This window comes from Eleginops maclovinus, chromosome 20 (genome assembly GCF_036324505.1).
Source record: "Eleginops maclovinus isolate JMC-PN-2008 ecotype Puerto Natales chromosome 20, JC_Emac_rtc_rv5, whole genome shotgun sequence".
NCBI classification, from domain to species: Eukaryota; Metazoa; Chordata; class Actinopteri; order Perciformes; family Eleginopidae; genus Eleginops; species Eleginops maclovinus.
In genome coordinates this window covers 26,104,881-26,127,822 of record NC_086368.1, presented here as the reverse complement: position 1 = coordinate 26,127,822, position 22,942 = coordinate 26,104,881, and the positions used below count along the sequence as shown (strand labels likewise).

Sequence of the window (22,942 nt, the reverse complement as noted above, 5' to 3'; positions counted from 1 at the left end):
GGAGGAAAGATAATACCGTATCCCAAGGGGAAGGCAGCATTAGGTTAGACTGGGGAGAATTGATGGTGGTGTGAGCATATGTGCATGTACACTTATCTCTGTCTTTTATCTGGTTTTAAAATGTGTTCAGTGTTGCTATAACAAAATACTTTCACAGATGTACAAATAGGGGATTCAAACCATGTCAAAAAAGACACAATGATTGATTGATTAATTGATTGATTGATTGATTGATTGATTGATTGATTGATTGATTGATTGATTGATTGATTGATTGATTGAGTGGGTGATCTGTGAGGTCTTTTACAGTTCCTGCCTTGTCTCTCACCCTTCACCTACTTTACCGTAAATACAATGTTTTCAAACCAATAAAATATTGAAAAGCAACGATCCATCTGCAGTGTAGCAGCTGTTACAGAATATGCTATGTTGTCCTTTTGCAGACTTTAAAGGCTCTTTAAGACTTGCTTTTACAGGCTACCTACTTATAAATCCCCATTTGACTCCCAGCAAACTCACTGTCCCTTCAAATCGCTCTGACAGAACTGGAATCTTTGATAGCTTTCTGCCCACCCACAGCTTTTGTGTCCATACAGCACGGCAAAAATAGAGCCTTTTTTTTTTGCCATAGTGGTGGCTTAATACGGACGCGACAGGGGCTAGGGACAAGAGGCTTTTACACAATTTGATTTAAAGTGCTGTACTTGTGCCAAACAGGTTCTGAAGTGCGTCTATACAGAGCATTGAGTGCAGCTTTTAACGTACAGTTTCTGATGTTATTTATACATGTGTTGTGTGGCCAGATAAGGCAATATCTGATCTGATTATCATGTGAGCAATTTGTTTTGAGAGTGATAAGCTGGAGGGTCTCATTACTGTATCTCATCTAAATGCGCATATCAACTGCCAGGACTGTGATAATTGCAGATTGCAGTGGCAAAATAGATTTAGACACTTTAGTGTGTCTTTTGTGTATGTAAATGTGTTGGTTTAATTGAAATGAGCTATAATCCACACAGGGGGTTGTGGGGTTGATAACAGCAATTGCCTGTTAAGGTCACAAATTCTGGTATCAGATTAAACCAATTCTAGACGTCTACAGTACACAAGCCAATGAGTAACATGTCAGCAATTACATCGAGCATCCACTAATTGGATTTTTTAACAAGAAAGCTATCTTTAAGTCATGGTGCTGATGTTTTTTTAGGATGGCAATGTCCCATTTTTAGTCGGTCCACTTTAGTCCATGCTAAACACATCTCAACAACTAATGGATGTGTCACCAGGACATCTGGTTTAGACATCAATGTCCAGTCAGGATGGATTGTACCACATTTTTTGAAGTTGCCTTGACTTCTCATTTGGTGCCATCATTAGGTTAGTGAGCCTTCTGTTCACAAACATATGGCATTCCCATTAGCCTTTGCTCTATCAGTTTAGCTATAGGCGGCAAATGTTAGCATGGTAACACACTAAACATGTCACATACCTGCTAAACACCAGCATGTTTGCTTTGTCATGTTAGCAAGACTCCCAAGTCACGCCATTATTCCGATGTACTGTTATTCCAAAATCCCAATAGTGTAATTGCTCAATTTTTCCGACAAAACACAAAATGTTCAGAAAATGAAAGTAATGTCTTTTTGCCTACTCTGACAAAGTAAAGACTTGCTGTACTCTGCCCGAGTGGTTAACCATAACCCTAACCAATACACCCCTGATGACCTTAATGTAAAAACCCTGACTAACAAAGGCAATGAGTAACAGCCAATCAGAAGCTGAATATGCCGGGTCATGCCTTTGCCATGGTAGGAATATTGCTGTGTTTGCTTGTCTTGTTGCAGGGATAGTGTGCGTTTCCAGACCAATGTGCCTCCTGAACAATTAGTGTTTGCTTTCAGGAAAATTGCCTGTTGAACCAATGGGCTCTTTGTCCAATGGGACGTATTACAGGCTATTGGTCTTTCTGAATAATGGACCATCAGATCAAATGGAAATCCCTCTTTAAAGTTGAGGCTCACTTATGGCTGCATGGCTCTTAAACTAGCACATCTAAGGGTTGTTATTCTTTTGCATTTACTAATTCCCAGGATAGCTGAGAATAGACAGCCTTCATACTGAACTATAAGTGAACTAACATGGTTTATTGCCTGACAGATCATTAAACATAAATATGGGAATGTGTTTATGATATGCGTTTATTACTCCTCAGAAGCAAAACAATTTGAATTGGTTTTTTTTCTTCCTGCAATAATTTCCCCCTCTCCATCGCCTCAAGGCTCATTACAGCCCCTCACTGGTGGGTGTCTCCTCCCCTCCCCCTTCTCTGCTTCATCTCTTTTGCTTTCTCTTTGTTTCATTTGGACGCCTGTGGAGATGTCCGCAGTAGCCATTCATAATTTCCATCACTTGGCTATGATATTGAAAACTAATGACACAGGCTCTTTGTGCTCCTTCAAAGAGATGTCTGGACAAATCTGAGCACCCACAGTCCCCTCGGGGCAACATTTTGTTGCAGCAGACAGTGCGAGGCTGCTGGCCTCTGCCCCTCACACATTTCCCCCGCTCTGACCTCCTCTACATAGCATCTGGTTTATACACACCCACATGGTTTGTCATGGCCTGTGGCCTCCAGCGATACCCTGAGTGTCGTCCCGTGCCATCAAGAGGAGCTCACCACAGATCCCCTAGACACAACTGACAAGCCTATGGTGGCAGCCTGGAGCCCCCGGGGCCCTCACATCTTTCCCTGCTTTATTTTTTCTGTCTCTACACCCTGCCTTGCCACACAAAGCTGAGATTGACTGCCTAAACACACAAAAAGCTTTTCTGTCTCGCCATTCATTTGCCAAATGGAGCCTGATCACATGGTGTTAATTGGCTGCAATTAAGATGTCTTGTGGGTTTGTTTAACATATTCAGCGACAATTTCTGTCTGGATTTATACTGGCAGCTGCTCAGATTTGAGCATGTAGTCAGAAAATCATAACATCTCAGGGTAGACTTATTTCACATTCAAATTCCTTGTTTTGTTGATTTTAAGCTGTCAGCATGTGTCAGGAGATAATGGCAAAGAGGGTTACAATTTATGATTACCTTCACTATGAAGTCATCATTTAAATATATATCTTTTGTTCAATAAAATGCCAGAAATGAGTGAAAATTGTCCATCCCAGTCGATATCTCCTTCTTTTTTCAGTTTAAAACCCACGTTATCACTTGAATATGATATAAAACAGAAAAAAAATCTGTATGTATGTGAAGCTAAAAAAAAACCCACAGTTTTTTGTCTATTTTGCATGAATAATCACTTTAAACGACCATCAAAATGGTTGGCCATTATTTTCTGTCAAGCAATTAGTTGACTGATAATGCATATATCAAAATCAGACTGAATTCATTTCAGGTTTTGCATGCATCAGGCTTGCAGTAGCAAGGCCCATCAAACGGTGGTACATGCTCTGTGCGTGACCAGAGATGGCCCTCCTACATGTTTCATGAACTGAATCTATTCATCTATGATGTATGACTACAAATCATCCTCCTATCGAGTTTCATGATTTCTGACAGCTGTGTCCACCTGCTCCATTTCTTACCACGAGTCACATTTAGACAGCTTGACACGCGAGCAGCCGGCAGGGTCCTCTGAGGCAAGCACATGATAACTTACAACAATGGTGTGTGTGTGTGTGTGTTACGGAGTGTGTCAGGCCTACTGCACAGAGTGTCTTCCATTCAGCGCGTCAGCTGCGACCCAGTATGTGGCATGGCCCGTCAGCTGTAGGCCCGTGCGGATGACAGCTGTTAGCCTGCCCTGCTTAGGCTGTATGATCACTCAGTGGCCTTCCCCTTTTAGACAATTAATCTACCACTTACTGTACATGGTAATTGCCATCCCATGTTGAAATGAGGCCAGGGACAGGGAGATGTGATGATCTTGGCAGCATGGCCTTCCCAGCCTGTCATGCCCTGCCTTGTATTCTCAACAGATTCAAGCCTATTAATACTGAACTTCTGGGACCGAACAAAGCAGTGGGGCTAAATTGTAACAGCCTGTCTGTCTGTATTCATATTAAACCTTCAATCCAGGCATCGAGAGTGGAATGAGGCCCTGATATTGGGAGGAAAGGGCGTGACATTGGCATGAAGATAATAGGAATACCCTCCAGACTGCATAATTTACCAATTTCCAGCACTAAATGTATTTCCCCTTTCGGTCCCTGAGGGTTGTTGGAGACACTCGATCCTCCCCTCTGCTGGTTGTAGAAGGGCATTGCAGCGTGAAGTATTCGCTGCACAACAATTGATTGTTCTCTGCCTGAGGGGTGAAGTATAACAACAGCCTTGAGAAGAATGAGCCTTTAAGTGAGCACGGTCTTGTGTGCAGCACATGACTCTTGTGGAGAAAAGCAGTGACACCGGAGTGACATCAGAGGGGGGGGGGGACAGACCCTGGAGTGAAGTCATGGTGTTTACAGCTGTGGTGCCAGGCTGGAGACGGCAGCCAGTGAGTTACAAAGGCAATGGAGGTGCCAGTGAAAAGATCAACTTCAAAATGACACTCAACCCCCAGAATAGCTGACATGCACTGACATTTAAAAGTCAGACGGCTGAGAAAAGTTCTATTCTTGAATGTTTTTTAGGGATTCTTTCAAAATTGATAATATTTTCTAATAAAAGTTTGTTAAACATATAATGTTTCAACTGACAAGTGTTTAGGCGTAAATATAACAGAACAAGCATTCACGCTTGGTTACCCCACTAGTTTCTTACTGCTGCTGCTTTATTTTGTGTTAATTCATTTATTTGTTTAATTGAATTACATTTAGTTTTTGTTTTGTGGAATTATATCATCTTCTGGCTGTTGAAAATAAAACATATTGAAAATGGGGAATCTTAATAAAGTAATTATTAACAAAGATGATTAATGGTAAAAGAAATCCAAAGTGTGGCAGTACAGGAACAGGTTGTTATTTCATATTGAGTGCTGAATAATGGCTCTGATTAGCTGGAATTAACAGGCAACATGTTTTAAATAGTGATAGAAATAGATGGTTATTATAGAGTTAGCCCTTTCTGAAATGGATAAGTGATAATAACTGAACACAAACTGCAAATTCACTCTAGCTGCGATGTATGCATGCATCCACATGTTGTGGCATTCACAAACACACAACCTCTCAAACACTTGATCTCTATGACAAATTTAAGCCTCCTGCAGTGAAATCTGTGGCCACCAACGAGGAAAGGAAATGAGAGTTTAATGAGAAGGTATGCAAGATAATGATACAACATATGTTTTATAATAGGATGCTAAAGAGAGTACTGAGAGGTGGAAACCCAAACATCTTGAGGATGAGATGCTTCTCGTCTGTCTGTCAGAGTCAGCGCAGTCTGTTAATTCCCACTTTCCCATGGGATGCCCTCTCGGAGCGCAGACTCCCACAGACTGATTCTATCAGAGGTCGTTGCATCTTCCTACATCTTCACCCCACCAGAACCCCAGTATAGAGCGGGGGAATCCACTGGGATTATCTGCCGCCTGCAGGCATTTGGCTTTTGTGTGTGTGTGTGTGTGTGTGTGTGTGTGTGTGTGTGTGTGTGTGTGTGTGTGTGTGTGTGTGTGTGTGTGTGTGTGTGTGTGTGTGTGTTTGTGTGTGTGTGTTTGAGTTCACAAGAAGTGTGCTTACCTCCAGAGACAATGCCTGCATACTCTTACAGTACAAATCTTGTTGTTGTTTTTTGGTTTCGCTATATTGCATGATTTCAATATTTTTTTGGTCTTAAAAGTTTAAAATTAGTATTTTATGTCTCTCCTGGGACATGTCTCCACGCTTTAATGTTCAACAAGCTCTTTCCTTTTCTCATACTGCCTGTGCTGCAGCACCTCTTTTCACCCTCTGTCTGAAACCAGAGCCCAGTCTGCTCTGATTGGTTAACTGGCTGACTTTGTTGTGATTTATCAAGCGCTTAGGGATGTCCCGCCCCTTATCATATCATGTACAATGTGTTGGAGCGCTAGCCAATAGAAGCACCAGTGTTACATAGTGAGGTCACTATGTCACAGAAGTAAACAAAGAAGAAGAAGAAGAATCGGAGGATGAAACCCTCTTTATTTGTCACATACATGCACACAGCAGAGCACACACAGTGAATTGGTCCTCTGCATTTAAGCCATCCTAGTACAAGGAGCAGTGAAGGAGTCCAATGGAGGCGTTTCAGGCAGGGGGAGGGGGGGGGTGGGAGAGAAACTCCCTCTGTAGTGAACACAGAGAGTTTAGCTTTTTGCAGACCGTCTACATGCACAAAAACCTATATCAGACACTACAGGAAAGGGAAAACCCCCCGAAAACATTAAAGGGCCTCTAACATTTCAAAATGATACTTTTATTGATAACATCAGCGTGATCATACAGGTGAAATGTTGGCAAAATATGTTTTCTTAAAGCAAGTGTGCACAATGTAGAAACCATGAGCTGCCAGATGGACAACAACACGTGACGATCATGTGTATGATCATCAGCTTGTGTCCACCTTGTGTTTATTTGTTGCTCCAGGCAGCTGTGGCCTCACACATCTGCCTGTGTTTATCATGATCAGCTGGGTATGGTGCATACATTCCTTTAAATAGGCAATAAACTTGTTTCCGTGGGATGGTGGAGTAACATCACATTTGCTATGTTCGCATTATTTCTGGATTAATTCTACAATATCCGCCTGAGTGTCTATTGTGTTTAAGATAAATATTATATCAGGAGATTCCCTGACAGTCCTCGACAGCTGGGGATTTACTTTTCCATAGATTGAAAGGAAATTGGAGAATACAATTATTTGCTTTGTTGCACAGACCGAGATGAGAAGATTGATACCAGTCTGTCATAACGTCCGTGGCTCCATATTTCCCTTCATTATTTCTTACTTCATATTGCAATAACACTGCCATTTTCTTTCTTTGTCAACATTGTCGAGGAGGACTCGGTTGCCTTGTTTAAATAAACTATGTCCTGTCCGAGTGCAGTCACTTTTCTAGTACCTTCCTGTACCTACCAACCTTCGACGAATACTGAAGATACTGAAGGAGACATACTATGGTTACTTGCATACAAGACTAAATGTGGTGTCAATTGTTTCTAGTTTTTATGCTAAACTGTCTTCTGGCTTTAAATTCCATGAGTAAATATTTCTTCATCTTACTCTTGGTAAGAAATAAGCATATTGCACAACGTTCTGAACTATTCCTGACAGTACAGTTCAATAAAGGAGCCAGTTTGTGCCTGGATTTAGATATTCCTCTCCTCCCATTTTTATAAAAAGCCCAATGTCACAGCTGCCCACCACTGCACAGTGTAGCCAGTTCACTGCCTGCATAAGCGTAGTAATTAATAGGCTTATTTCCAACTTGTGTGCTTCGGATTTACACTCACATGCGTTACTGCTTGCAGCAAAGCAATTAGATGCATGACTGTTTGTGACAGGCGCTAAGCATTTGTTTATTACTTGTCTGTGCAGTGTTGCGTATGAGAGTCCTGAGAGTCCACTGTGAAGAAAAACAAATGTGTGGTCATGTGTTTCCTATGTCTAATTTAAATTGTTTATTTAACTGTACTTAAGATGAGGTAAAACAAAATAGGTTTGCCGGAAAAATCTTTCAACGTTCCTTCATTTTTCCCATCTCTTTTCGGCTCGATGCTCTCTGGGAGTAAAAGCAATTATGTTTTTCTTCCAGATGAACCTTCATTTCTCCATGCAATCTCAACCTTAGGTACATAAAGTGTGTGTGTGTCGTACCATTAACTGTGTTTGAAGAAAACCTGGAGGAAAGCATGAAATGTTTTCATTACTATTTAGTGAAACGGGTAGTGGTGTACTTCAGCCTCTTGTGGACAAAATAACTATTACAAACAATAAGAAAAAAAAAAGTTGTTCAAAAAATATCTTTTTATCTTTGCGAAAACATTTATTTGACCTGTTCTTAGTCAGTCATAAAAACTGAAAATTGAAATAATAAGATCAGTCCTTGATGTCAACAATTCAGTTTTTCTCACTTGCCTCTCAGGGCTTCCGTAGTTTAAATATGGGAAGTTAATTAAATGATAACTGACTTAAAGTGACAGTTGATCTGGTTAATATTTGACCTGAAAACAACAATCATTTACTTTAATTGCCATTTTTGTCAGAAATATTTATAAAGATTCACAGGTCTTCGTCTCTAGTCTTTTGTCTACATTCACTCAGACAATTACGCTCATTGTATTCAACAGCACAGTTCTGTTTTGACTGTGGACACTTAAGCTTTCTCAGAATTGGGGTCACATTAAAAACAGCAGGATATTGTTCCCACTGAGAGCTGCCCCATCTTCTCTTTCCCTTTTCCCAGTGTTCTCTGACTTGTTTATCTGAGTCAGGTGTGCGGCCTGTGTGCCACATTTGCTTATTAACTGCAGCTGTGCAAAGCAAAGACGTCTGGTTGTGAGTCTACATGTGAACATCAAAGACTTCCCCAGATCTTTTCTGCTGCAGTTTCATTTTTAGTTTTTCCCCCTTTAGTTTTACCATCCCTGTTGATCCTAACAGGGCCAATTATTTTGTTAACTGTTCCTGCACAATATACTGGGTGGAGATGTCTCCTCAGGAAATTGCTCCCACAGCCCAGACAAAGTGAAACGAACATTCCCTCACCCATTGTTTTAGACAATAAATGCTGAAATGAAACAATAATATGAAAGATGAGGTAATTTTCCCTTAGTTTAGCAAAAATAATCAGACATATTTTGGTGCGACTTGATTTTATGCCCTCAAAACAAAACAAAAAATCACCATAATGTCACTGTGATGGAAAATGACTTTAAGGTTGGAGTGGCCTGTCTGGGTTTGGTTCTGTTTGTTTACAAGTGTGTTTATGTGGACGGGAGACGAGGGCCTTGTGGTTCTGTCCTGCCCTCCCCTGCACTCTATGAGGCAGTGTTTTGGACTGAGGCCCAGGATCGAGCCTGAGGCATGCTGCTCCGCTCCAGCCTCTCCAGAGCACCGACTCTCTCTGACATTACATCAGCTCGGGGAAACATAGTAAGGACACTGTGTGTGTGTGTGTGTGTGTGTGTGAGAGTACATGCTCCTTTCAGCTTGTTGCTCTGGAGCACAACAAAGTGGTCTGCACATTTCTTCCGATTCTGAGGCGTCATCAGCAGCTGTAGGAAAAGGCAGTTAAATCATGGCTGTGCGCATCATACGTGGGATGGAAGACCTGGTGGCGTCGGGCAGTCAGCTTGTGTGGAGCATGGCGCATCAGACCCTGAGGAGCTGGTACAACCGCGGACTGATGCCCTGCAGGCGCTTGCTAGATGCCTGGTTCAGGATTGGGAAATGCTACCAGGTATGACAGCTCCTTGAGCCATGGCAGCTGAAATAGTTCTGTAAAACTCGGTTGAATTAAGCTGTTTTTATTGATGGCTTTGTTGGCTGCCTTGTGGATGTCGATGCCAGATGGATCTCTTTAATTGAACTTTTATGGATTGGATTACTTATAATCTGAGTTAGGGCTTTATTCTCATCTGGCTCATTAGGGTATGCGTGTGTTTATTTGTGTGGATGTGAGGATGTGAGGAGACACAGGCTGCCTCTTGGTGAGTCACAGAGCCTGTGTTTTAACAAGGGTCTCTCCCTCAGCACATATGGCAGTCATTAGAAAGCAGCATGACCGGCCGTTTGATCTCTCCGTCTGGCTGATGAGGAGGAACTTTTCAAAGTTGTCTGTGAAATGCATTGTTGGAACACCTGAACACTGTCTGGGGGGTTAACTCTACTTGAAAAGGGTCTGGTTTCTCTTGTTTGATTTGTTGTCTGGGGGTTTTGCAATGTGAACATGTATTTTGTATACTGGGGGCTAGGAGCTATATTTCCCCCCATTAATAATACTTATTAAATGTACATCAAATACAATGCAATTCCCTATAAATGAAAGAATATATGGCCGAGGAGAATAAAGAGGAGATGGATTTGTTTAATTTTAAATGTTTTGATTATTTCAAATGTCAAGAACTGTCGACATTTTCAGAACAAATTGAACCACAAGCATCGGCAAATTAGACTTTATTCTCAATATTGGATGACTGGCCCTAAATCTCTTCCGTTATAAGTACATTCAACACCTGAAACTCTGTGAACAGCCCTTTGAGACTCTGGTCTTGATATGAGGCGTAAGAATAAGCACAAATGTCAGATCCCGTTTTTTGGTTTCCCTTCTTCCAGTTTCAGAATGACATGAATTTTCCGATTTTAATGTTAGGTCTCACCTTCAAGAATCAAAGTGAAAGTGTGCAGAATGGCTCCTGTTTGTGTTGTATTGTAGCTGGATCATTATTACAGATGTATTAACAGGACTACATTCATTTTGTAGTAACTGCTTTATGACCTTTTGTACCTATTGCTTGTTTAATGCAGCAGAAGGATACAGTAGTATAAACGCAGGATGGCTCCCGTTCAGTCTGGTCCCGTCAGTGTTGCTCGGGGTCATGTGAAGAGGGCACCATCAGGGCCGTAATGACAGAGCTTAAGGGGGACGACCTCCCTGTCACAGTGATGACCTTTCCTTTAACATCTGGGACCTCGCTCTGAAGCTCCGGTCCTCTCTTCTGCGGGACTGAGGGCAGTCATCTCTGTCAACCTCTCTGAAAAGTTGCTTCTTAGTCAATGCAAATGTGAATATTCCACAATAGATCCACATCACAGGATGCACTAAAACCTATGTGAAAGGTCATTGAGTATTAAGGACAAAGCACTTTTGGATTTGGAGTAGCATGCATATATTTTGATGTTAAACTGTACACTCAATGGCTGGCTGTGAGCTTGACTGTTAACTAAAGGCCTTTGTCCATTTATGTTTTGATGTCATTGCCCTTACAACAATGCAGCATTGATAGATGGGAAAGGATTGTGCCCTGGACAACCACAATAATTCTTAAAAGGTTTACTTTAGTCATGAATCCAAGATTGAACTATGTGTTTAACAGCCAAAATGATGTTTCATGTCATGATACAATAAATGCAGGTGTGGTTTATATTGAGGTTAGCTTCAGTTGTTCTTTATTTGTATTTTTATTGGTCAGGGTTAGATTCTTTCCTCTGAAGAACCTCTGAGATGGTATGCTGGTGAAATATGAGGCTTAAGATGAAAAGTAAGCGAGTTAGAGTGACTGCATATTAAACCCTTTGTTTAGAAGAACAGTTTCACCCACAGACACTTAAATCTCACTGTGGTTGAGGGCGTTGAAAAACAACAAAGTGGAAAAGCAGCTTGAGCCTTATAAAGTGGAACGACAGCTCTGTTGTGGTGCACAGAACAATATGTCCTAGAAGAGTGAAGTTTAACACTCTGAGCCAGAGGGCGTCTTCCTGCTGGACGCTAGCGTGACCCTCACTTTCCGACACAGAAGCCAAACACTTGGATGCCACATGTGTTTGACTGTCAAACTAAATTAAGGAAATCTGAGATGCAAAGAGCAATGAATACAGTCATTTAAATTCAATGTTTTAGGTATTTCAGGAGTTTCACAGTGTCATGGGATATAAGCAAGATCCTTTTACTGACTCTGTACTGAAGATAATACAACTATTAATAATAATAACAACATATTATGAATGCTCAAAAGCACGTTTTAACCCATAAAAGCTCCTTTGTATAACATAATATCAGAAATCAGAAACCCTTTTTAGTCATCTCACATCGGGGACATTTGCATTGTAACAGCAAAGGTGACATAAAAGGCAAAAATAAAAAGAGTAGACTAAGATATTACATAAAGAGACAAGCACATGTTACTAAAAATGAAGTAGCAGCTATTTAAAATGGTAAGTGAACATATAAAGGTGTTGAAAAATAACGTAAAACTTCCCAATGCTTTTCTGATGTAATAAGTTTCTGTTTGTAAAAGCGATCTAACAGTCCTGGTAAAAATTGGTGCTTTTGGTTTACTTACTTGGTTGACATGCACTGCTGCCTCTTTTTCGATACCTCCACTTTGTCAAAGTATATATCGTGTGTAAGCCAGTTATGTTGCATTGATGTGACCTCTTTAAAGAAGCCCTTAAAACATGAATGCTTTTAATCCTATGGAGAAGTAGTGAAATGTTCAGCCTCCTGTGGCCAAATATAGTATACCAAAAACAAAGACAACATTATCCTGGCACAGAAGTTCCTATTTTGACATATAACAAAGAGTTACACACATTTTTTGTACTTGCTCTTAACTCATAAACACAGATCAGACAACCAATTTAGATCAGACTCAATAATAGAGCACCAGGTTTCTTTTGTCTAACTTGACCTCTCACGACCTCCGCAGTCAAGCCATCCACTACACTTGGATAAGACATACACTGTGTAATGCTACAGTTCTTTCTTTACGATAACAACAGTATAAATTCCCTTTACAAACAGCATCCCAACAGATGATACAAACACCATGTCATCAGAATTCTTACACAGGAATTAAAAATGTTGAACACAGTGAAATATGACTTTTGTTCATCACCACTCAGTAATATTTAAACTGTGTCCTGCATTCAAAGGCAGTTCTGCTGAGTGCAACACAATGAATCCTAAAGCCATTCATCTTAGACAATGCAGCTGCAATTCAATTAAACTATGCACCGGCACTTCATTGTCTTTGGGAATTTGACATTACAGAGATTTTCATTAGACCGGTTTTGTTGCAGAGGAAGGATGTGTGGGAGAGAAAGACAATAGCATGTGTGGAGGCTTGTTATGATTCATGGTGCACCTATAAAGAGCTGACTTACGGCTGAAATATCTAGTAGTTTGACAGTTTACACTGATAAAGATGAGGGTCTTGCAAATAACTTTGATGTTTTGGAGTGTGGTGGCTCCTTTTACCTATTCATTCGGCACAAAGGCAAACATGACATTGAGGTATGTCACTCGAGCGAGAGCAGCTTTGAGCGGAGAGGTGGAGGTGGAGAGATAGTGTGTTTGTGCAGTGGCTGTTTTGTCATGTCTCATGTTGTGTGTTCTCCTGCAGATGACAGAGGGCCGTCAGTGTCAGGTTCACCTCCTCGATGACAGGAAGCTGGAGCTGCTGGTTCAGGTAGAGGACACTTTCTGCTCGCCTCCTCAGGCACAATCTATGTTGCTTAGACCTGCGGGATTATACTGATGTGCTGACATGTTGGTGTATTTATGATGTGTGTAGTTAATTATTCTAAAGAAGTCCTAATCTCAATTCCTGTGGCTCCGATTTTGCTTCTATTCCTTGTCAAATTTGTAATTTTCATTGTTTCACAGAGCATCACACATCGCTAAGCATGTTAATGATCTCCACTACAACTCCTATAATTCATCGTCAGATAAATAATCACTGCAAATTTGATATTAAAAAGTGATTTGTTTTAATGAAAAATACTGTTTTAGCCTATCAAATATGAAGATTTTCTGCTTCTCTATGCACTTTATTGAATTTACTATCTTTGGGGTTTGAATTCGAAATATTTAAAGACTCAAAGGTGTTATGGTCATATGGGTGATACAGAATTATTGTTGGCAATGGAATTATTAAGTCCTAGGCCTTTCCAACATATAAAAAGAAAAGGACATTTAAGTGCAAACAATTGTGGGGTAGACACAATGGGGCAAGTAAAATGCAAGGACAAGTTAACATTACAAAACAAGATGTATTTCACTTAAAATAGGAAGGACGGTTTTCACTGTTTTCTGACATTTAAAAGACCAAAGGATTAACCAATTGATATAAAAAGATAACTGTTAGTCTAAGTCTTTATCTTAACAGAATGTCTTTGTTTTTAATCTCAATTTTGCAGCCCAAGCTGTTGTCCCGTGAGCTGTTAGATTTGGTGGCATCACATTTTACCCTGAAGGAGAAGGAATACTTTGGATTGTCCTACATAGATGACACGTAAGTACATTTCCTATGATAGGCATTTTAACAGTCTTGCTTTTTTTACAGAAGCCTAAAGAAGAGTTTTGATAGCAGTATTGCAACACATGATTTGTTCATCTTTCCCTGATCAGGGGCCAGAATAACTGGCTCCAGCTGGATCGTAAAGTCCTCGATCATGACTTCTCCAAGACTCCGGGCCCTTTGGAACTCAAGTTCCTCGTGAGGTGAGTGCTCTTTCTGTAAAAGCTTGCCAAATGCTGAATACTGCTGTGCTTTATTACTAACGTCAGCCTATACTGAAGAAAAACAGAGGCATAATAAGAAGAATATGGTTGGTGTGTTGAAAGCTTTATGGCCTCCAAGGCTTGTCCTGGCCAGCAGGTGGCATCGATGAAACACTTTACACATTCTTTTTATGTGATCGCTCTTTCATTACAATGAAGTCTCTGATTAAATGCAAAATGTATTGACACTTTATTTTAAGTAAACATTGCTGACCTACAAATCTCTTCTCAGATTTTACATTGAGAAGATCACCTACTTGAAAGACAACGCAACAGTGGAGCTCTTCTTCCTGAATGCTAAATCTTTAGTATTTAATGTAAGTGTTTTAAAGCATATATTTATGTTTATATCCTTGTAATTCAATGTTGTATATCCTTCAGTTCCTGATGGTTTAACACCTTTGTTGTTACTATGATAAGAATCCAACTATCGAAAGGACAAAAGTCTTATTTTACTGACTCATGGGCAGCAGATTTCAAACTTGGGGTTGATGGTCCGATGATCAATATGTTGGACATTTCTGTAATGTATATAATGAAATGATTCATACCATGCTGGTTATTGAAGAATACGTGTCTCTCTCTGTAATGTCACAACATTTACATTTTTTAAACTCTTGACCCACACTGCTGTTAGTGCTGCATTCATGTCCTGTTGGAAATGTTAGCTTTTACGCAAAAATATGATTCATGTTCATGCAAGCAATATGTTATTGTTTTATGCAATTGTTTAAGTATTTCTTTCAAAAGTATTTCTCACACTCACAGCGTTTGAAAAGTTACAGGTTAAGACTGTTATAAAGATAAGATGGGGTTTTGTATTTTAAGCCAGTTGATTGTGTAGCTTTTAAGTAAAGTTATTCATCATATGAGACTTGTAGCAAGTGTTTCCCCTAAATAACTTGATCAAATAGTTCAAAGATAAATAATACAACGGTATTTGTGTCGAGTTACACACATACCCCATAGTATTCAACGGAACGAGTGTGGTACAAGCCATAGACATACTAAGCAGGTAGTTGCTGTATGTGGATGCAGAAGCGTACGAAGAGCAAATGAACGCAGCATTTGATTAGACGTTGCATTGCAGTTTTTTTTTCGCGGGGAGAGCTGGCTGGTCACCATGGGAGACGGAGACTGTTGAACCTGCTTTCGGACCGTACCACTTTACGGAGAGGGGGCTGTAGCTTCAGGCAGGACCGTCAACTAGGCTGACTGGGCACCAGTGTGTGCTTTGTCGCCTGTAAAATTATTAAGGCTAACTCGGGCGCTGCAGAACAGCAGTAAACACACTTCAGGGATAGTTTCACACTCAGTATTCTGTTTGCGGCAGTGGTTCGGTCGGTAACGGTGGGATCGAGGTACGGGACGGGAAGATTTTCTGACTCGAGTCAAGTGTTTCGGGACGGGGCTTCACTTTGTGTGTGCATGGCTTTTTCAAAAAGACGCCGTTAATTTTCAACATTTTTTTTACAACAGGAGACCATCGAAGTGGAGAGTGACAATGTTTTCAAGTTAGCTGCATTCGCATTGCAGGTAAGAAGGAGTTTGTCGCATGCGTTCTGCACTGAAATGTTGTCACTCAGCCCAAACGTGAAAGGAGACGGTTGGTGATATTTGAAAACAGTTGTCTCTCCTGGGGGTGCTTTAGTCGGGGCTATTATTAAAGAAACGGTCTCTTGTATAATTAAATGTGCTTCTCAAATGTGCTAGTTATTTGAGGTAGTGTAAATTCCAATATTAGAGAAATTAAAATGTACTCAAACTAAAAGTGGTGATGTTTTATCGTGTAAAGTTGGCATTGTAGCAGATGGTGCAGGTAGCTAACGTTAGCATAACAGTCAACTTAATGGGCAATTAATACATCTTGCATTTGCTTTTACTAACTGTATTATTTTCCACTTTTTAAGGAGGCCAAAGGAGAATACACAAGGTAAGAAGTTTTACATTTTAAAACCTAAAACCCTTATAATTCAATAATGTAGAAACGTGGAAAGCTGTATTGTCATTTAAAACATGTTTTGAGTGAGCAATTCAGGATAAATGAGCTTGAAAGCAGTTCAATGTTCAAATGTGTCTTTTGTATATATGTACTTACATTCTGACATGTTTTGGTTAACATAGGCATCTGTTACCTATTTGAGAACTTGTGCAAAATTAGTTTAGTGTGTGTTTTAATATTCTTCTTAATGCTGCAGTGCATGGTGTGTCAAGTTGTTTGGTTGGTGCTCAGTGTACAAATGAGGACTGTATATAGCCTGTTAATGCTCAACTTGACTCTGTTTAGATTTGGATTCATGCTATACTTCCTTGAGTTAATAATTTCCTAGATTTGCTCTTTTGACATTGACCTGTACCCCCTGCTGGCATGCTGCCAAACAGTCTTTTTAAAATGGCTTGGCTGTTCTTTTGGTAAATGCTTCATGTTTACACTTGCAACAAGTTATTTTCTGACATGCTGCGATTGCTTCACCTCTTAGTAAATGTCACATGAGCTGACAAACCTAGTGTACATATAAATGGACGTGGTGTGTAGAAGTTTTGGTCCATGACACTGGTGGGAGACTCTGTACAAAACTTGGATAGTCTGTTCTGCTCATGTTTTCATAGTGCTTTCAGAGGCTTGACCTGCTGATAAGGTATGTTGTTTTTTTTGTCAGCCGTAGGAGTGAAGGGCATTGGCTGTGAGAAGTTGAAAAAAAAAAACAATCTGAGTGAGTGACTGAGCTGGGTGAAGCAGCACAACCTGTGTGTTGTCCCAGAGCTTTGCCTCTAAAGGCCTCCCTGTCTATTATATTAACACAAAGATTTATGCTCTGTAAGGAATTGCACGTGTGCTGTTTGAAAGGCGATACAAGCAATGCTGAAAATGCAGTTTGAGCCCTTGTCAAAGCCATTTCCTTTGTTCTGTTGCAAAAAACTTGGCTGCACTTGCTCGAGCTCTTTAAGCGCCCCATTATTTACTGGCATGATTGACCTGATAAATGTTAATTGTTAGTCATTGCAGCATTGGAGTCGATTTATGTCTCCGCAGTGTTTTGATTTAGAAGTACTTCAGTGTGAAGTGTAGTGTGTGGTCTGAACTTTCATCTCATGTGGGAGTGGGGATGGGCTGTACTTTGTACTGACTCTGAAAGCACAGTAGAAGACAACCTGCCAGCAAATCTGGAAGAATCAGCGAAAATAGGAGTGTCTCCAAATTGAGTTTTCCTTATCTCTTTTTGCATGGAAACCACATTCCCTTGCACATTATGATTTAGATGTTAAAACACAGTTAAGTTGTTTACCACAAACTTCTCCTACTTGAATGTAGCGCTTGCCCCCAAATCTACCACTATTCTATGGAAGTGATGCATCCCCTGCTGTCCTGAAGCAGTATTTCATTACTGTCCTTTATACCTTTTTCTCCAAGAGTACTGACCCGGTAATTCCCCTCATAAAGCATATTATATAAATGTCTTTGCACTGTATGAGCAAAAGGGCCCTGGAGCTGTGAGATTAGCTCTGGAGGAGTTAGGGAGACCTCCTCCTCCTTCAGCCAGCTGCCTTAAGAAGGATGAGCCAGACCCACTGTCCAATGGCAGACAACTTGGCGTCAGGAAGACTCACTGTTGTTGAGGCGGTGTGGACCAACCCCCTGCTGTGCATTGAATTAATGCACCGTCGGGTTTCCAATTGTACTTGTGTCAGTTTTTTCTTTTGCAATGTCAGTTTTTGCATTGCATTTTGTTCTAACCGTACTGATTCACACCAACTGGAGGTTTAATCCATAGCTGACTGCAACAAGTTCCAACTGCTCTCTAGAGATAGATTAGAGGGATTGTGGAAAACGGTAGGAAATCACTGTATCGATCGATGTCCTTAATGATGCCTTAGCTGTTTAGGAGTAACAGCAGGAATCGTTCTTGTAAGTAAGCTACAGACAGTGTCTATGCCACTGTATATTACACCTTGGGAAGATAACATTGAAGAAGCCACAAAGAGTAGCATACATTTTATTATTATTCAACCGGATAACCAAGCCCCCTCTTGCCCACTCTTTTCAATTGAAAGAAGCTAGCAATACTATTTCCAAAAGATGCTTAATCTTGTGCACAAAGTTGGAACCACTGACAGCCGTCTCTTTAGGCCTCCCTCTAACGCCACTCCCCCCCCCCAAAAAAACCCATAATGAATGCGAACAATAAACACGGCTATTGTAAGTAACGGTGAGGAGACAGGCAGGTCAGCCCTCTGACTTATGACTGCAAAGGTACCGGGTTTTTCTCTTTTCTTTGGTCAAAGCTATAGATGTATTGATTGCCGTCTTCATGTTAAGAGTATTTCAAAAAAATATTACAAAAATGTTTCTAAAATCCCTAACCCACCCTAGCTTTAAATGTATGATGGATTACTTATGTTCCAAATGTTATTAACAATATTCAATCCTAGTGGGTTCTGTTATTTTAATCAAGGTTAAAATAATGGGTAAGTCCTATAAATAAATGTACTTTTTATCCAATCCTTGCCTCTTTACAATACAGAATGATTTCATATTAAAAGTAAGTGTTTTTAACTGTCTGACCTGGTCTGTTGTTATTGTAGTACAACCTTGTAAAATACTCCTGAACAACTTAGGAATCTTTACCAGGACATCTGAACTTTAATGTCAAACTCCCATGATCCCACGCTACTTTCCAATTCCAGCAAATCCGTCTTTTGTTATTGTTTGATTAAGAGATCCCTCGTGGCAGAAAATAACCTGCCATACATTTTCAACCAACTTTGATGAACACAATATCATTTGTGTTGAAATAGTTCTATGTGCAGGTGTAGCCTGTAGTTAGCGGTTCATTTACAGCAACAGGCCCTCTCATTGTGCTCCCTCCACCACGTCTCAGCGTAGTGGAATAGCTGACACATGAATATTATCTCTCCACACGCTGGGTACACTGGGCGGGCTGCACCCGGGCGTAGGAATTGGCCCCGCGCTGCAAGCTGCGGAGAGATAACAGACGTAGTAATGAATTCCAGATTGCTGACGGGGCAGCGCGGCTGTGGAGTACATCACCCCGACAACACCAGGCCCCAGCTCCCCATAAAATGTACGCCATCAAACACACAGTGAAGTGCCATGGCAGCAAAACTCAGTCAACCTAGGAGAGGTAGCTACAGGGAAGAGTGATTCAAGTGCCTCTGCCCTTGTTTTTGTTTAGTAAGCTGATTCACATAACTGGATCATCATGGCCATGTCCCCCCCATGTCAGCGGCTGTTAAACTCCAATAATCTGTAAAGAAGGACACTTAGATGGATGTTCAAGGTCAAATGGGCTTTGACCTAGAATAAACCGATACCTTTTTTGTTTTGTTGGCTTTATAGAGCGGTACAGGAATAGGTCATTAAATCTGGAAATGAGTTAGCATTTTACTACTTCAGGATCCCTCGTCTTGAAGTCAACATTATTTTGAAGGTGGTTTGGTAAGATGCCTGAAACATAGTCTGTGGTTCAAACAAGCTGAACGATTTTTTTTACATTTTGTTCTATAACATAAAATGCGTATGTAAATAAAAAGAGACTAAATAAGATTACTGAACATTATCATGCCAATTAGCATCGTTTAGCTTAGCGGTGGAGATGCAACAGTGATGTAGTTTCTCTATATGTTATGGTACTTCTTGCAATTGCATTAACCCCTTAACTATTATGAAGTGGTCTTAAATTGTGGAGATTAACAAAACAGCAGGTATAATAATAAAAATCTGTTACTCTAACATCAGGTTTTTTGTGGGGGAAAATCCAAAGAGTAAAAGTCCTGCTTAAAATGTGTCATCACTGCACCACTCTTTTGTTCTAGCTGACAAAATACTTAAGGATATCCTAAGTTTATATCATGAACTGTTTGGTCCGACCTACACTTTGGAGTTCTGTCTCAGAGGCCACGGGCTGTTTTGTAACAGCACCGGTGCTCGTACAATACTTTTCAACACGAGGAGAGGCTGCCAAGTGCTTGTGAATGGCTTTTGTTCAGTTCTCTAGTGGACTGGACCTCAAAGCCAGAGCCCTTTTTTGTCCAGCAGAAACTGTAGACCTAGCCCTCCCTCCCACATGATGTTGGAGTGACTCATAGTTCGCTATCATAGAGCTCGACAGTAACAAACACCACAGTTTGTCCGTTCAGATAACACGGCTGCTTTCCTTTTTCTTTTTTAACTTGAAGCCTTTTCTTAACATTTTTGGCTTGTTGGTTAAACAAACCTGTTGCTTCTGTCGTGAGATCATTAGCATATCTGTGAAGGTGAATCAATATAAAGTAGTTTACCTCCTGTAGAGTGAAACCTGCATGAAGTTGTGTTTTGATGTTTTAAAAAGACATTTCTTGCCAAGTCCCTTAAAGGGCTCTGTATGGCTTAGCGGCTCTACGTGGGCTTTGTAAATGAAATCTGGCAAGACATAAATGAAACTCAAGCTTAAGTTTGGCAAGCAGTACAACTTTTATAGATAAGAAAGATGGAAATAAAATCCTGCCACTGCACCTTTTCTAAAGGTTCGCTAACATGAGTTATTGCTGCCATGCCTCAAGATAGAAATTCAAACCACACTGTGAAGTACAAACACGTGGAGAAAAGTTCTTTGTACAGTTTCAGACTTTCAGGCTGATATTCTTGTGAAAACATCTTCCTTTCCTAATGTTAGTGTGGAGCCCTCAGCCCCGGTCAGAACAGCTCAGTGTGTGTAGAAGATTATTATGTGTAGGAGTCAGCGATTGGACCGTGATAACATCTCATCAATCAACAGCGTCATTTGGGTACTCTGCTCTCCCATATCTCAAGCATAGATGTGTAACTATGTGTGACTGTTGTTATTGTGAAGGAATACATTTTCTGTTCTTAAAGTTTGTTTCTGTTTGTTTTCCAGTGCTGAGGCTGCCAGATCCCACCTGAAGCAGTTGCCAGTCCTGCCCACTAGAGTATTAAGGGAGCACCCATCTCTCAATTTCTGGTAAGTTGGGGCAGTTTATACATTTAGTTGAATCACAGGCTTTCTCCACAAGGTGCAAGGGCTTAACAAAATGAGGAAAATATGCAATACGGCTAACGCTACAGTACATTACATTTCATTTAGCTGATGCTTTTCATCCATAGAGACTTAAGTGCAATAAACCATGAAGATACAAAATAAACAACAACAGCCATGCTGATACATGACTATCAGTTGACCTAAATCCACCTAATGTTGGTTAATATCACGGTAACATTATTACTCGTGATAAAAATACAAATATTAAATTGTATTCAGTTATGTTTTTGTGTGTGTGACCAACTTCTGAAATGTTCCAGTCATCTTAACGTGAAGACACAATCATACAGATGCAAAACATACACATGTAAACAGAATCGGAAAAGGAAAAATAAGGGAAGGCAGTCAGGTGCCCTCTCCACCTCCCCTTATCCCGCTCCTCTTGCTGTATTACAAATATAAATGTTGTTTGTTTGTTTTCATATAAATCATCTGGTCACACACATTTAAGCACAACAACTCATAATTCATCTTTGTAATATCAATTCACCTTTAATCATCTTCCCTATTTGTCCAGGTGTGCATATGTACATACATATTTTACATGAAGGATGTGCTGCTTTTAGTGTACTTCTAAAAAAGCAACAAATTGCTTGTTGATCTTCTCCAGCAAAGACTCATAGTAACATTTAAAGTGCAGTTACCACCACCTTAAGACAAGACTTGCACCAAGTCCCTTCTCCTGCGTCCGTGTTTATTTTTCAGGCACCAGTTCCTCCCTGGCACCTTTGATAAATTGTAAAGCCCCTACAAGATGCGCTTATAATTCTGCTGTCGACTCACCTCAGTGGTCCGGACCACCTGGTTGTAAAAAGCCTTCTTTCCCCCCAGAAGAAGTTTTGGGTGTTGCTGTGCCTACTAGACCGTCCCGGTACTTGGCAGATGGTTTCGTCTCTGATGAGGTGACAAATTAATGCCTGTGTCGCGTTAATTACGTTTGCACATTAGCCCCTCGAGTGCTCGGGAGGTGCTGACAGCCACTGGCTATCCAAAGGATTCCTATCCGTCTCTTCAGTCCACACTGCTGTTGTTGCTCCTCTGCCTGCCCCCCTTCTCTTCTGCTTACCGGTCATCTGAGGCCACTGCAGGCTCGGTTTAATATACAAATTAAAATCACAGACATTGGTGAGGAAATGAAAACACCTCTCTGTCCGACCGCTAAGCCTCAGGCCAGTTTTGCAGTCCCTCAATTCCATTAAAAGGGATGATTACAGTGGGAAGTAAATGGGATGCATTTGCAGGAGGACGGTAGATGAGAACTATCAGCTGGCAAGTAGGCCAGACAGCATTTACTGCATGAGCAGGCAGAATGTGTGTCAAAGAAAGAGTCCCACTCACAATCCCTCTGTGTGCTGGAATGTGTAACACTTGATGGGTTTTTCATTAAGTGTTTAATCTTTCCATTTGCAGTGAGGACAAAGTGATTGAACATTACAAGAAGCTGAAGGGACTGACCAGAGGACAAGCCATTGTGCAGTAAGTTCAAAACAATATATATTTTTTTTTTTTATGATGAACTTGTGTAACGCACTACTGCTTCTACTTCACCTGCTGCCCCCCCTCCCTCTTTAACCAATTGTGACTGCAGTGTTGTGTCTGTTGTTGTGAGTGGCTGACTGTCACCCTGCCAGAATGTGCCATTAATTAGAGTAGGTTCTCTTACAGTGGGCAGCAGGCCAGCCTCGGC

At 40.7% G+C, this 22,942-nt stretch overlaps 1 protein-coding gene across 5 annotated transcripts in view; it reads left to right on the top strand.

Moving 5' to 3' along the window:
• frmd4ba (FERM domain containing 4Ba) overlaps positions 1-22,942 on the top strand; it is a 48,160-nt gene that overhangs the window by 7,397 nt on the left and 17,821 nt on the right. Inside the window, exons 1-9 of one of the 5 annotated variants that reach the window (XM_063910762.1) lie at positions 8,734-9,373; positions 13,038-13,103; positions 13,834-13,928; positions 14,045-14,137; positions 14,430-14,514; positions 15,677-15,733; positions 16,108-16,130; positions 21,094-21,177; positions 22,666-22,731. In XM_063910762.1, the coding sequence (XP_063766832.1) occupies positions 9,212-9,373; positions 13,038-13,103; positions 13,834-13,928; positions 14,045-14,137; positions 14,430-14,514; positions 15,677-15,733; positions 16,108-16,130; positions 21,094-21,177; positions 22,666-22,731 (731 nt within the window). In that variant the 5' untranslated portion in view covers positions 8,734-9,211. Of the gene's footprint in view, positions 1-8,733; positions 9,374-13,037; positions 13,104-13,833; positions 13,929-14,044; positions 14,138-14,429; positions 14,515-15,676; positions 15,734-16,107; positions 16,131-21,093; positions 21,178-22,665; positions 22,732-22,942 lie in introns of those variants that run through there. The other 4 variants (XM_063910761.1, XM_063910764.1, XM_063910763.1 and 1 more) reach the window with 4 other exon arrangements.